General features: G+C 41.1%; 1 protein-coding gene across 2 annotated transcripts in view; it reads right to left on the bottom strand.

Annotated features, from left to right (window-relative positions):
- anapc4 (anaphase promoting complex subunit 4) overlaps positions 1-15,411 on the bottom strand; it is a 94,827-nt gene that overhangs the window by 37,820 nt on the left and 41,596 nt on the right. For both annotated transcript variants that reach the window (XM_060831390.1, XM_060831400.1), the window contains exons 13-15: positions 11,861-11,903; positions 11,591-11,667; positions 2,975-3,075 (exon numbers count right to left, since the gene is read on the bottom strand). In XM_060831390.1, the coding sequence (XP_060687373.1) occupies positions 2,975-3,075; positions 11,591-11,667; positions 11,861-11,903 (221 nt within the window). The remainder of the gene's footprint in view (positions 1-2,974; positions 3,076-11,590; positions 11,668-11,860; positions 11,904-15,411) is intronic.

The raw sequence follows: 15,411 nt of genomic DNA, 5'->3' as shown, positions 1-15,411 counted from the left end.
TCACCAACACCTTCCACCCTGACCTCAAATTTACCAGGACCGTCTCAGACTCCTCCCTCCCCCTTCCTAGACCTCTCCATTTCTATCTCAGGCAACCAAATCAACACGAACATTTACTATAAACCGACCAACTCCCACAGCTACCTGGACTACACCTCCTCCCACCCTGCCCCCTGTAAAAACGTCATCCCATATTTCCAATTCCTTCGTCTCCGCCGCATCTGCTCCCAGGAGGATCAGTTCCAATACCGAACAACCCAGATGGCCTCCTTCTTCAAAGACCACAATTTCCCCCCAGACGTGATCGACGATGCTCTCCACCGCATCTCCTCCACTTCCCGCTCCTCCACCCTTAAGCCCCGCCCCTCCAATCCCCACCAGGACAGAACCCCACTGGTTCTCACCTACCACCCCACCAACCTCCATATACATCGTATCATTTATCGTCATTTCCGCCACCTCCAAACGGACCCCACCACCAGGGATATATTTCCCTCCCCTCCCCTATCAGCGTTCTGAAAAGACCACTCCCTCTGTGACTCCCTAGTCAGGTCCACATTCTCCACCAACCCAACATCCACTCCCGGCACCTTCCCCTGCAACCGCAAGAAATGCAAAAGTTGCGCCCACACCTCCCCCCTTATTTCCCTCCAAGGCCCCAAGGGATCCTTCCATATCCATCACAAATTCACCTGCACCTCCACACACATCATTTACTGCATTCGCTGCACCCGATGTGGCCTCCTCTATATTGGGGAGACAGGCTGCCTACTTGCGGAACGTTTCAGAGAACACCTCTGGGACACCCGGACCAATCAACCCAACCATCCTATGGCTCAACATTTCAAATCCCCCTCCCATTCCACCAAGGACATGCAGGTCCTTGGACTCCTCCATCGCCAGACCATAGCAACACGACGGCTGGAGGAAGAGCGCCTCATCTTCCGCCTAGGAACCCTCCAACCACAAGGGATGAACTCAGATTTCTCCAGTTTCCTCATTTCCCCTCCCCCCACCTTGTCTCAGTCAAATCCCTCGAAGTCAGCACCGCCTTCCTAACCTGCAATCTTCTTCCTGACCTCTCCGCCCCCACCCCTACTCCGGCCTATCACCCTCACCTTGACCTCCTTCCACCTATTGCATTTCCAATGCCCCTCCCCCAAGTCCCTCCTCCCTACCTTTTATCTTAGCCCGCTTGGCACACTTTCCTCATTCCTGAAGGAGGGCTCATGCCCGAAACATCGATTCGCCTGCTCCTTGGATGCTGCCTGACCTGCTGCGCTTTTCCAGCAACACATTTTCAGGTTTATAATTGAACAACCAAGTGACCACTTTCACCTTTGCTTTTGCTCCGGTAACTACAATATGATAATTCCTACATCAGCAGAACAGCATTAGAAAGTGTTTTGAGCATGCTGTCTCTGCGCCTTATCTGGCAAGATTTGATTGGAAATTTGTTGGTATATAATAAATGTCTCAATTTAAGTCAGGAAGGAATCAATAACACCAAGAGAGCCAGTCAGTGGTGTGAACAATAAACTGAAAGACAGACCATTATTGTAATTTGCAAAATTCCAGAATGCAGGACTTTAAATCATTTAAAGAAAATTCAATGAATTAGTCCTGTCCTCATACTTTATATTTCATTAATAAGCATTTAAAATAAAATAATATACGCTTTGAATAGAATTCTCCAGAAAAGTTAAACATCATTAAAATTGTACTATGGATTAAGACTGACTTGCTTTCACTTAGCTGGCACATCTGTGTAACTAATAAAGCTTCAATGATCGAATGGTACTGTACTTAAGCTTAGTGACAATCAGTCTGGGCTTGTAACTATGGGATGATGCATGAATTTTGGAATACGTTGTTACAAAGTGAAATTGTCAGCTCTTTAAATGACAATAGTGTGGTAAATATTTAAGAAAGAATACAGTATTTGCATAATTGGGCTCCAGTGAGTCTAGCTTAACAGTAAACAGAAAGCAAGGCTGCAAACTTGACTGACTAGAAAAGTGGTTTGAGGACTTAGATACACTGCGAACCTCCTGCTGGAGATACAATTAAGATTTGATTATTATAGGGAAGCTAGGAGTGCACATCCCATTGATTAAAACTTCCAAATACCATTAGATTTAGTTACATTGACGCAGGTGCACATACTTGGACTAAATGTTGCAAAACCACCTGCATAAAATGAATGTCACTATCTTCTGGCCAGGAGGCTTGCATTCAAGTCTTACATATGCCAGGAATGGGTAATAACAGCTCTGAACAATTGATTAGATAATATCCATAAAAGGGGTGATTCACAAAGCTTGCTGCATCTGTGAAGTACAAGTATTTCTCACAGAACAGTTGAAAGCCAGATGTCCGGACGGAGTTAGTAATGGGGGACTTGTTAGCAACTTCGCATTAGCACAGATCACTACCAGTCCTTGGATATTTGTTACAGGTTGAAGGCTAGCCCTAAGAATTCAGTATTTAGGCAGTTTATGAAATATGCAGCTGTAGCAACTAAGGTGGTCTGGAAGTTAAAGTAGATTAAGTTGTGGTAGATTGGAAAAGATTCAACTGGAATTGAAATCTTATAACCGTTAGCGTCAAGTTAGCTGAACTAAAATCGTACAGGACATTGTACATCCAGGGACCACGTTTAAGGAACCAAGAAAAAAAATCTCTCTAGTTCTGGGAAATATTATAAATTGGCTCAACAAATCAAATGTTAAGTATCAATATTTATTGTCCATTAAACCTTGCTAGTATGCATTCTAAATTTGTGATGGCTCTTTTTACCAATATAGTTAATCCTCAACAAGCAATTTTCTTACTCTGGGTTTACAATAGAGCCAACATCCCTGCGCATTTTATTATTCTTCCATTTCCCTTCTAATTGTGTTAAAAACGATCAAATGATTTGTAATATTTTAAAGGTATTGAAAATTTAAAGGTTAAAAAATTGAGGATATACCTTCTATGGCGGGCACATCTAGCCCTAATGGTTGGTATTTCTGTTTCCACATTGCCATTCCCTTCAGCTCATTTAGATGATACAGGAGAGCCTCTGAGCCACTGTAATAGCGACAGAGAAAGCAGACATCAAAAAATCTGCTCACATACGTAAAAGAACTTGTGCATCATTAATTAAACGCTGCATCCTTAAACTATTATCATATAAATATTATTTAAATTACTACGAAAATGAATTGTTGCATTTCCAAAAGCAATTTTTCTGAAGAAGGGTCACTGGTCTCAAAATGTTAACCTTTTTTTCTCCACAGATGCTGCCAGGCCTGCTGATTTTCTTCAGCAACTTTTGCTTTTGTTTCAGTTGTGCAGCCTTTATTTAAGCCTTTTCTCTTCACCATGTCACACAAGTTATTTCAACATTACCATTTTGTAGTAATCACAATTGTGGCTTTGTATTTCTACCATCACATGGAACTTCGCAAAGTTCAGAATCCTGCACTTTAGTGTCCTTGAAAAAAGGAACTTATATTTAATTCTTTGGCAGCACAGACTGAGTTTAAATTTTTTGTCTGGCACTCATCAGGCCGAGGTGCAATCAAACAAACTTAGAAAGAAAACACCAATTTAGGTATACAGCGTAAGAAAAGCTTTGAATGGTTAGAACATGGTTGTAATGGGGGTTCAGTAAAAATTGTTAATTGCCATTCTTAGTTAGTTGAGCAACTCAGGTCAGGCAGGTAGACTCTGATCATGTGGAATGTAGCGTGGTTTGGCAGTCTCCACAACCTTTTCCTCAATGAAAAAGCTATAATGTGTAGACACATTTCTTCTGCCGACAAAAAGCAGGGCCTGCTGTGTGAATACATGTAGCGTCTAGAATGTCCAAATGAATCACACCGAGAGCCTAAGTGAAAACTATAAATTGGTTTCCAGTATAATTTTTAAGCAGAGTCACATCTACTCTTGAGCATAACCCTCTGGGGTTTGCAAGCATCAGCTGGTTCGATGCGGTCAGCATGTTGCTTGCTGTGGATGGTCAATAGAATGTGTTGTTTGATCAAGTATGCTGGTGAGACTTATACCCTATATAATTGGTAACACATCAGCACAAACTCATCCACCACATTCCACAACTGCATGGTTGGCAAAATGTCCTTTCGCCTTGATAGCAGCATATTATTAGTGAAGAAAACTACTTGCAAAAGTTGCAATGTACGAAAGTTATTCAAATGTTTGAAATACCTGTTCCTCAAATGTTTGAGGCACTTTTCCCTTCCAGAGTAATCTGCTATAGACTGAGCAGTTTTGAGGCTAAAAGCAATGGCCATAAGTTCTTTATGAGTTTGTGCAACATATAGCGAGTGATGATTTGATCACGGTAGCCATTACCAAGCAAAATAGTTGATGGAGAAAGTGATGACTGCAGATGCTGGAGATCAGAGCTGAAAAATGTGTTGCTGGAAAAGCGCAGCAGGTCATGTTGGTTCCGTAGACAGGTGTTGAGGAAGGAGATGTGGCTGTGGTAGCGAGTCTGTTTGAGAATGCGGCTGAAGAGCTTCTAGGCAGAGGAGATGACTTGGGGTGTGCAGTGAGAGAGGGACTCACTGAAATACTTGTAGAGGGAGGAAGAGAGCTTCTTCAAGGAAGGCATCCTTGCAAGAGGATTCGCTGTAGATTAAAATTTTCTAGGAGAAAGTGAGGACTGCAGGTGCTGGAGATTAGAGCTGAAAAATGTGTTGCTGGAAAAGCGCATTCCTGAAGAAGGGCTCATGCCCGAAACGTTGATTCTCCTGCTCTTTGGATGCTGCCTGACCTGCTGCGCTTTTCCAGCAACACATTTTTCAAAATAGTTGATGGACCCTATCTCAGCATCAAGCTTATGTATTAGCAAATAGCTAGGTTCCTATTCATGAGGTTGCAAATAATATTGGTCTTGTACATGGAACTGTAGGAACCCCAACATCTAATATGTGAACACAAGCTTACAGTAGACAATAACAGAAAATTTATGATAGATTTCTTTCGACTCATACATTGAAGAAAAAGTGCTAGATTGATTGTTCCATTTTAATCGAGTGCACTCGAACATAAACTCGAGTGTAGAACAGAATTTATTGAGCTAGGTAAATTATGTAAGTAAAACTGCAAAATGACTATCAGAAATGCATTAATTATGTACTGCAAGCATGCAATGGGTAGATGAGTGGTTTTTCCACTAACGACATGCTTCTCATTGAAATTGACAAAGATATTAGCAAGAATTGGCCTAGAGGGGATCTCATACTAACACCATTTGTTTGGCTTCACACAATATCAATGAAATAGAACTCAATTGCACGAATTGTTAAATTAATGAGTTTAATGAAAACAGATTCAGATATGTGTCGCACATCAAAATTGCTCTATACAGTGACCTAGTGCAAATGCCAATTGCTTTCCCGAATGTTATGTTTGTGAACAGGCTAGCAATATGAAAGAAGAATATGGATGGGAAATTGCCATCCATAAGTAAGACAGAGTCACCAACTAGGCCATAGGGCCATTCACTCATTAGAGACAAGGAGAGAGTGAGACAGCAAGAGAAACCTGAGAGGTCACCACACTCAGGCAAGGGGAGAGACTGAGAAAGACAGTCCTTAATAGTAACCTCAGCTGATATGCAAATTGAACCCACGCTGTTGGTGTCATTCTGCATTGTAAACCTGCTGTCCAGCCAACTCAGCCAACCATCTGTCAGAGTTTGAGCAAATACTTCACACTGCTTCATGAAAAACTTATGAATACAACTTTAGCCATCTCATCACATAGGTTTGATGCTGAAATAGCAGGCCTCAAAACTATTCTACATGTTACTGGCTACACCAATGGCTACCATTGTTAGTCCTGAAAGATATACCGTCTACCTCATATCCTGGAACAGGAAGATGTCTTTGATACTTGAGCGACAGGTGACGTTGGCCATCTTGCAGACTCTCAGCCAATGTAACAGATATTGAAATGGCATAATTGCTTTTCTAATTATGTGCCAATCAACTATAAACTGGTGAAATTTGGTTTCACAATTGCGTTGAAAATGCTTCCTATTAGTTATACTATACTTTTCTATGACATTCCACATATTCTCATTACTCCAAACAAAGTTAGTCATCACTTAATTGCTATACTTCCATCTTCTGCCACTACTGACCCCAGATTCGTGAAACTGCTCAATTTATTGAAATCTTCACCTGAAGGTTACGCCTTCACTCTGATCCATCACCCTAGGTTTAAAATGTCTGTCTATATGTTAAATTTTGGTCTCTTGATTGTCATATCCCTGGTTTCTGGGATTTTCTCGAAGTTTCCAGATACTCACCCATTGTCTCATCATCCCTATTAAATAAGTCAATGTCATCTGCAAAAATCATTAATCATAGCATTTCCTATCTCACTTGCTCTGGCAAAACATACACGATAATCGGCAGAGGAAGAGGATCCTTAGTATAATCCAAGCTTGGCTTTGAAACTCTGCTTCTTATTGCTTCCTGGCAATTCTCGTACATGTCATGCAAAGGCTGTGAGCACTTCCCAGGGACTATGGTGACTCTAGTTTACTTATTGATGACAATACCCCATCCATGTTCTTACTTAATATTGTTAGCCTGTTCACAAAAATAATAGCTGGGAAGCAACTGGCATTTATACTAGGTTACTGTATAATTCTGGGATTCTAATAAATATTTAAATTTCATCCCTGAGAACCTGGATATGAGCTTTCTCCAAACTGATTAATACAATCTTCGTGTTGTAATGGCATTCCTGATATTTTCCCATCTCATGCTTCTTCTAGGCATGAATCCAACTGACTTCACTTTTTTACAAAGTCTCATATCTTGACGGTATGCAACACATTAATTTCTTCATTGTTGCAATCTTGAATTACTATCTTTTCTTTGATTATCAGCACCAAAATGCTATCCCCCAAGCCCTTTGAATTTTCTTTTTTATCAAATCACAATCCAATGCAGAGCGTAGGAGGACATACTGGGGGAAGCATCAGATATATTGAAAAAGGAGGAGTCAGCCTGATGAAGATACAATACAGAACTACTTGCATACCAAACAGTGGAAACATTTTGCAATTGACAGGGCTAAGCAATCCCACAATCAATGAATCAGATCCAAGTTCTGCAGCTCTGTCACATCCAATCCTCAAGGAGTGCTGTGCCACCCTCTCCTTTACCTAATGAAGCAGCAGTGCTCTAAAAGTTTGTGATTTCAAATAAACCTATTGAAATATAACCTGGTATCATGTGACTTCTGACCTTGTCCACCCCAGCATCTCCATATCATGGTAAACAAAAGGAAGTAAGGACCCACAAATATCCTCATTCTCAATGAGAAGGGTCCCACCACATCAGTATAAAAGACAAGGTTGAAGTATTTGAGTCCATCTTCAGCAAGAAATGCGAAATGCATGATCATTTCAGTCACCTTGAGGTGTCTAGCATCACAGATGCCAATCTTCGATCAATTTAAATCACTGTGTTGTGATGATACTGCTCCTTTAACAAGGTTATGTTGCCCTTGGCTTTATTTTTAAGAGAGGTTGTAAAAACAGCAATTCCAAAAGGGCTAGGTTTGAAGGCTTTCAGGGGCAATTTGATTATAGCAAACAGATAGTGCCTCAGGAAAAGACTTTCAAGTTTTTAAAAATAACTTGTACAATGAAAGGTGAATGGCCAGTTCTCCAAGTTTAGCTTTTCTCTGGTTTGGTTTCATTTGGTTTTAGCAGGCAGCCATTGTGAAGCTGCTGGACCCCAAGAAGCAGGTCCACGTTGATCTTCCCTTTCTCGGACATCTCTCCTGTAATAACCTAATGTGGACTTTTCCCTTTCTTTGCAAAGATGTGTTATGGGGATTGTTACAAATATTTGGAACAGCATCAGTAAGTTGGGATAGTCTATTGGGTTTTCGGTTGGGTTGGAGAAAGTGGTGGAGGCTGGTACAATTACAACATTCAAAAGGCATCTAAATGGGTATATGAATAGGAAGGGTTTAGAGGGATATGGGCCAAGTGCTGGCAAATGAGATTAGATTAGGATATCTGGTTAGCATGGACGAGTTGGACCAAAGGGTCTGTTTCCGAACTGTACAACTCAATGACTCCAAGTTATTCTATATTTGGCTATCTTCTATTTGTGTTTCATTCAGTAATCTTGCAAATAAATTCTGTTTTGTTTAAACATAAGTGGTTGGGCCAGCTGCGCCACTCAAGAATATCCAACTTAAATCTGCTTAAAACAACTAGCAAAGTTAGGGTCCGGATTACTTGCTTTAAATATCTTTAGGGGGTCTGACCTGGTCTATAACAGTGTCATATCAAAATAAACCGTTGAAGGCTTTGGGAGCTGCAAAGACTATGGGCCCAGATAATATATGGCAACATACTGATGACTTGTGCTTCACAAGTAGCCATAAAGTCATTCAAGTACAGCTACAACACTGGCATTTATGTGCCAATCAGGAAAATTGCTCATGTATGTCCAGTGCACAAAAATACTAGATAAATTCATCCCAGTCAATTACAGCCCTATCAGTCTGTTCTTGATCATCAATGGGATTGTCAACAATGCTTTCAAACATACTTGCAAAAGAATAATCTGCTCCCTGAAACTGAGTTTAGATTCCATTGGACCACTTGTCTCCTGGCTTCATTTGAACCTTAGTCTAAACATGGACAAAAATGCTAACTACAAAAAAAGTGAGGCAAAAGTGACTGCCTTTTGCATCAAGGCAGAGTTTAATCATGTGTGGCATCAAGGAGACCTAGTAAATGTAAAGTCTAAAGCAACTTCCAAATGGAATGCATACCAGCAGTAGGTACATCATAGTACCTTGGCCTTTTCATTTGATTCTCAAAACCATGTCCACAATGAATAACCTTGTATCCTGTTCTTTCTTATCCTGCATGTCTACTTAGGTCACCTGCTATCACCAACCTGTTTGAATTGTTATTTATTTTTTCCCAGATTCTTCTTTTGCTTTAGGTTTGTAACAGTTAATGTATGTTCCACATTCCACCCCTGTTTCCAGCTTTACCTTGTTGATTCTGTCAATTGCCAAAACCTTCTGCATATTTTCTTTGCCAAATAGTAATATAAAAACATTTCTTCTCAGATCTCAACCATGGTAGTAGAATTTAATTCCACTACCATTCTCTCTCATTTTGCTGTCTGTTTGAATGTCCATGCATTCTAAATTCACACCATCTGGCCAGTAACTTCACTGCTTCACCGTGTCAGGCTATTCATATTTCAGCTTAGAGTCTGGTTATTTATTTTTAACCTCTTCTTCGGGCTTTCTTGTTTACCCATCCTTATTTAATGGTTGGTAACCCTTATTCTATTCCTCATAGGGTTGCAGTAGGGACGTCTTGGTTTTTAATTTTATCCAAATAGATTCCAACTATTCTGAAGAAGTCACATTGAACTTGAAATATTCTTTATTTTGTTCTGCACAGATGTTGCCAGGTCTGCGTGTTTCCAGCAGTTTTTTATTTCAAATTCCATCCTTGGCACTCCAGGATATCCTCTCCTCTACATTGTAATATCCTCCTTAATCAACATTGCCATCTTCCTTCTTTCCTCCCTGAACATCCTGCATCCACTGATATTTAGTATCCAAGGTGTACATCAGCATGGCATTTGCACTTGCAACTCAACAATGTTATTTGCTACTCTTTTATCTCATTACATATCCTCAGGCGTATACATCAAATTTGAAAGCTGGACTAGCAATGTGTTCATTTTTTCATTTGACAACTCAGCAATTACTGTAAAATTCTGCATGCAAGGAAGTGATTAAACTCATTATGTAATTTGATACATCACTCAACGAATGACTGTGACAAGTAAATTTAACTGGAACAAATATAGCTATACCCAAGATTCCCCAAACATATATGCCCTTGATTCATGGTATTGGGGGCAAAGTACTGACTTGGATTGAAAATTGGTTGGCTGACAGGAAACAAAGAGTAGTGGTAAATGGCAGCTGGGACCGCAGCTTTTCACAATATATATTAATGATATAGAAGATGGTTTTAATAGTAACATTAGCAAATTTGCTGATGATACAAAGCTGGGTGGCAGGGTGAAATGTGAGGAGGATGTTAGGAGATTAAGGGTGACCTGGACAGGTTAGGTGAGTGGACAGATGCATGGCAGATACAGTTTAATGTGAATAAATGTATGGTTATCCACTTTGGTGGCAAGAACAGGAATGCAGATTACTACCAGAATGGAGTCAAGTTAGGTAAAGGGGCAGTACAAAGAGATCTGGGTGTTCTCGTACACCAGTCAATGAAGGCAAGCATGCAGGTACAGCAGGTAGTGAAGGAAGCTAATAGTATGCTGACCTTCTTAACAAGAGGGATTGAGTATAGAAGCAAAGAGACTGCACCTGGAATATAGTGTGCAGTTCTGGTCTCCAAATTTGAGGAAATTGAGGCTATTGAGGGAGTGCAGCGTAGGTTCATGAGGTCAATTCCTGGAATGGCGGGACTATCTTATGTTGAAAGATTTGAGCAACTGAGCTTGTATACCCTTAAGTTTAGAAGACTGAGAGGGGATCTGATTAAGACATATAAGATTATTAAAGGATTGGACACTCTGGAGGCAGGAAACATGTTTCCGCTGATGGGTGAGTCCCGAACCAGAGGACACAGCTTAAAAATAAGGGGTAGGCCATTTAGGACAGAGATGAGGAGAAACTTCTTCACCCAGAGAGTGGTGGCTGTGTGGAATACTCTGCCCCAGAAGGCAGTGGAGCCCAGTCTCTGGATTCGTTTAAGAAAGAGCTGGATAGAGCTTTCAAGGATTGTGGAATCAAGGGTTATGGAGATAAGGCAGGAACAGGATATTGATTGAGGATGATCAGCCATGATCATAATGAATGGTGGTGCAGGCTCGAAAGGCAGAATGGCCTACTACTGCACCTATTGTCTATTGTCAGGCACCAAGTAAATAGCAAACACTGAGGGAAATATGATGTAGCAAGTAGCACACTCCAGCTTATTTCATTCTGTTTAGTTTTTTGATACCTGCTTTACATGGAATAGTTTAGATTTTAAATATACCATTTTTGATTTTGTTTAGTCATTTGAAAACTTCCACTGTAGATACCAAAAAAACCTATTTCCACTGTGTAAACTATCATGGGGTTGAAAAGTTCATTTGAGATCAGGAGCACATCGCCATGATAGGTGATACAGTAGCCCTGAGAGAAAGGTCCCCCAAGCAAGAACAATTCAGAAGTCCTGACCCGCAAGTGTCGTGATGTTGCACGGATGAAATCACTTCACAACGATTGTAGTCCATAACTGATTACAACAGAAAAGCATTCATTGCTCAAAAAAAACTCTTCAAGATATCACTTCATTGGTAAACCTACAGTTTACACTTAAGTTTGCTACATTTTACAGGAAGCATTCAAAAGATTTGTTTAAAAAAAATCTCTGAATTGAATTATCACGGAAATTATATGTTGTAGTTATCACCTGGTAAAAAGCTTGGAAATTTACCTTGGCCAAATAAACAAAAAAAATTTCCATAATTCAAATAGAATGACACTCTACCTTTGTAAGTGACCAATAACCAGTTTCTGAATACTAGAATAAGATGATTCTATGGACTGTCCAAGTTTCTTTAAGCCCTGTTAGATTCAAAGTAAAAGATCTGTTTCAGCAAACAAGCAAACAACTGTACATATCACAAATGTCGAACATTAAGTTAAGGAGAAAAAGTGAGATCCATATGACAGACATTTATGTTGTGTTCAAAATTATGAGTAAAGTCTACAAAGAAAATTTCTTCACATTCTTTATTTTTATTTTTAATACACTCACCTTAACTGTTAGCTGATTCATTAACAAAGATTGCAACTCTGGACTATGAAACAAAAAAGGCATAAGTCACAGTCAGAAAATATAAAAGTTTTGATTAATTGTTCACTTTTATACAACATGTAACAGCTAGCACCAAAAATATTCCTCCACTCCAGTTGTTTTTAAAATCAAGCAATGGTTAGAGTTGCTGATTCACTTTTGGGCGGCACAGTGGTTAGCACTGCTGCCTCACAGCACCAGAGACCCTGGTTCAATTCCCACCTCAGGCGACTGACTGAATGGAGTTTGCACATTGTCCCTGTGTCTGTGTGGGTTTCCTCTGGGTGCTCCGGTTTCCTCCCACAGTCCAAAGATGTGCAGGTCAGGTGAATTGGACATGCTAAATTGCCCGTAGTGTTAGGTGAAGGGGTATGGGTGGGTTGCACTTCGGCGGGTCGGCGTGGACTTGTTGGGCTGAAGGGCCTGTCTCCACACTGTAGGTAATCTAATCCTCTCACTTCTCATCTAAAATCTTCTCCCTCTTCTGTCCACGCACCCATGTACAATAAAACATTTCTCAACTTGTTTATCTCAACACATCCTGTTGTCTCTCCTCCAAGTTCACTGACCTCTTATCTTTCCCAAATTTCTCATCCGTGTAAACTCACCCACCATTTATTCATAGTCAACTCCTCATCCCTACTATCCCATGTGGTCTTGTCCAGATGTGTGAAGTTCTAACACATACAAAAAGCTTGACTCAAGCTAGGACAGAGCAGCACACTTACTTGGAACCACATTGATAGATATTCACTCCCTCCACCACTGACTTTTGGGCAGTTTGTATCATTTACAAAGGGCACAGCAACAACTCATAAAGGATCCTTCGACAGCACTTTCCAATCTCATGACCACCATCTTCCAGAAGGTATGGGGCAACAGATACACAGAAAAACCACAACTTCATCGAAGGTGCTCACCATTTTTATGTGGAAATATAAATCCATTCTGAGTCTCATTGCATTAAACTCTTAGAACTCCCTCCCTAATGGATGCACCTACACAAAAAAAAAATTGCAGCAGTTGTGAAGACTGTTCACTACCACTTTCTCAAGGACAACCAGGAGTGGCAACAGATGTTGGACTTTTCAGTGATGCTCACGGACCATATATGAGTCAATGAGAAAATAAAATCACTTTACTGGTTTGATTCATTCATATCATTCTTCCATGTCCTAAACACACCTCTTCCTTTTGTATTCATTGAATAAACAAGCTGTGCACTTGCTTACAAATGAACTTTCAAGAATCCAACTGTCCAGCCCTTCGTGCATTGTTTGCTACAATTCTGTAGCTTCCATTTTAGAGAATTCACTCTCACTCAAGTATCTCAAGAAACTTTCATTCACATTTCCCAAAAAAGCTTTCACACCCTTGCAGTTCCCCTGGTACACAGTTCACCTCTGTGCTCTCAAGTATAACAGAGGTAAACCTGAAATGATATGTGAACTGTTTAACCATCCAATGCCGGATAGAGTCATGGAGATGTACAGCATGGAAACAGACCCTTCGGTCCAACTCGTCTATGCTGACCAGACATCCTAACCTAATCTTGTCCCATTTGACAGCACTTGGCCCTTATCCCTTTAAATCCTTTCTATTCATATACCCATCTTTTAAATGTTTCAATTGTACCAGCCTCCACCACTTCTTCTGGCAGTTCAATTAATACACGCACCACTCTGCGTGAAAACATTGCCCCTTGGATCCCCTTCAAATCTTTTCCCTCTCACCCTAAACCTATGCCCTCTAGTTCTAGACTCCCCAACCCAGAGGAAAGACCTTGATAATTATTCTATCCGTGCCCTTAAAATAATTTTATAAACCGCTCTTAGATGACCCCTCAGCCTCGACGCTCGAGGGAATACAGGCCCAGCCTATTCAGCCTCTCCCTGGAGCTCAAATCATCCAACCCTGGCAACATCCATTTAAATCTCTTCTGAATCCTTTCAAGTTTCACAACATCCTTCTGATAAGAAGGAGATCAGAATTGCACGCAATATTCCAAAAGTAGCCTAACCAATGTTCTGTACAGCCACAACATGACCTCCCAACTCCTGTACTCAATACTCTCACCAATAAAGGACAACGTACCAAATTCTTCATTAACTTATCTACCTGTAACTCCACTTTAAAGGAGCTATGAACCTGCACTCCAAGGTCTCTTTGCTCAGCAACACTTCCTAGGACCTTACCATTAAGTGTACAAGTCCTGCTAAGATTTGCTTTCCCAAAATGCACCTCACATTTATCTAAATTAAACTCCATCTGCCACTCTTCAGCCCATTGGCCCATCTGATCAAGATCCCGTTGTAATCTGAGGTAACCTTCTTTGCTTGTCCCACTATACCTCCAATTTTGGTGTCTCCTGCAAACTCACTAACTATACTTCTTATGTTCACATCCAAATCATTTATATAAATGACAAAAAGTTATGAACCCAGCACCAATCCTTGTCGCACTTCACTGGTCGCAGGCCTCCAGTCTGAAAAGCAACTCTCCACCACCACCACCATGTGTCTCCTGCCTCTGAACCAGTTCTGTATCCAAATGGCTAGTTCTCCCAACAAGTCCACACTGATCCGCCAAAGCGCACCCACCCAGACCCATTCCCTACATTTACCCCTTTACCTAACACAATGGGCAATTTAGCATGGCCAATTCACCTAATCTGCACATTTTTGGACTGTGGGAGGAAACCGGAGCACCCGGAGGAAATCCACACAGACATGGGGAGAATGCGCAAACTCCACACAGTCAGTCGCCTTCTCCCCTGCACTCATCTGCTCTATCCTCCTATTCCTACCCTCACTAGCTCGCAGCACCGGGAGTAATCCAGATATTACTACCCTGGAGGACCTCCTTTTTAAAACTCCTGCCTGACTTTCTATATTGTCCCTTCAGAATCTCATCCTTCTCCCATCCTATATCATTAGCTCTAGTGTGTACAATGACCTCTTGCTGGTCCCTCTCCCCTTTGAGAACATTCTGCACTCTTTCTGAGACATCCTTGACCCTGGCAACAGGGAGGCAACACAACATTCTGATTTTTCGCTGCTGGCCACAGAAATGTCTGTCTGTACTTCTGACTAGCGAGTCCCCTATCACAATTGGTTGCTTGAAACCCAAAGTACCCCTCATTACATTTGAGCCGGTCCCAATACCAGAAATTTGGCTGTGTATGCTACATTCCCCTAAGAGACCATCTCTCCCTACACTTATCAAAACAGGACACTTGTTTGAGATGGGGATAGCCACAGTAGACTCCTGCACTACCTGCCTATCCTTCCTACCTTTCCTGGAGTTAACCCATCTAACTGACAATATCGGCAGCTTTTTTCCCTTTCTACAACTGCCACCCAGTACACCCTCAGCTCTTGTAAATTCCTCAATGCCTCCATCTGCCACTCCAACTGATCCATGCAGTCTGATGGGACACTTCCCCAGACATAATCATCAGTAAGATGGAAACTCTCCCTAAACTCCCATGTTTGACAGGAAAAGCACATCAC

Source organism: Hemiscyllium ocellatum, chromosome 1, assembly GCF_020745735.1.
Source record: "Hemiscyllium ocellatum isolate sHemOce1 chromosome 1, sHemOce1.pat.X.cur, whole genome shotgun sequence".
Lineage (NCBI taxonomy): Eukaryota > Metazoa > Chordata > Chondrichthyes > Orectolobiformes > Hemiscylliidae > Hemiscyllium > Hemiscyllium ocellatum.
The sequence above is the reverse complement of the archived record's forward strand: the minus strand, read 5'-3'. Positions and strand labels throughout refer to the sequence as shown.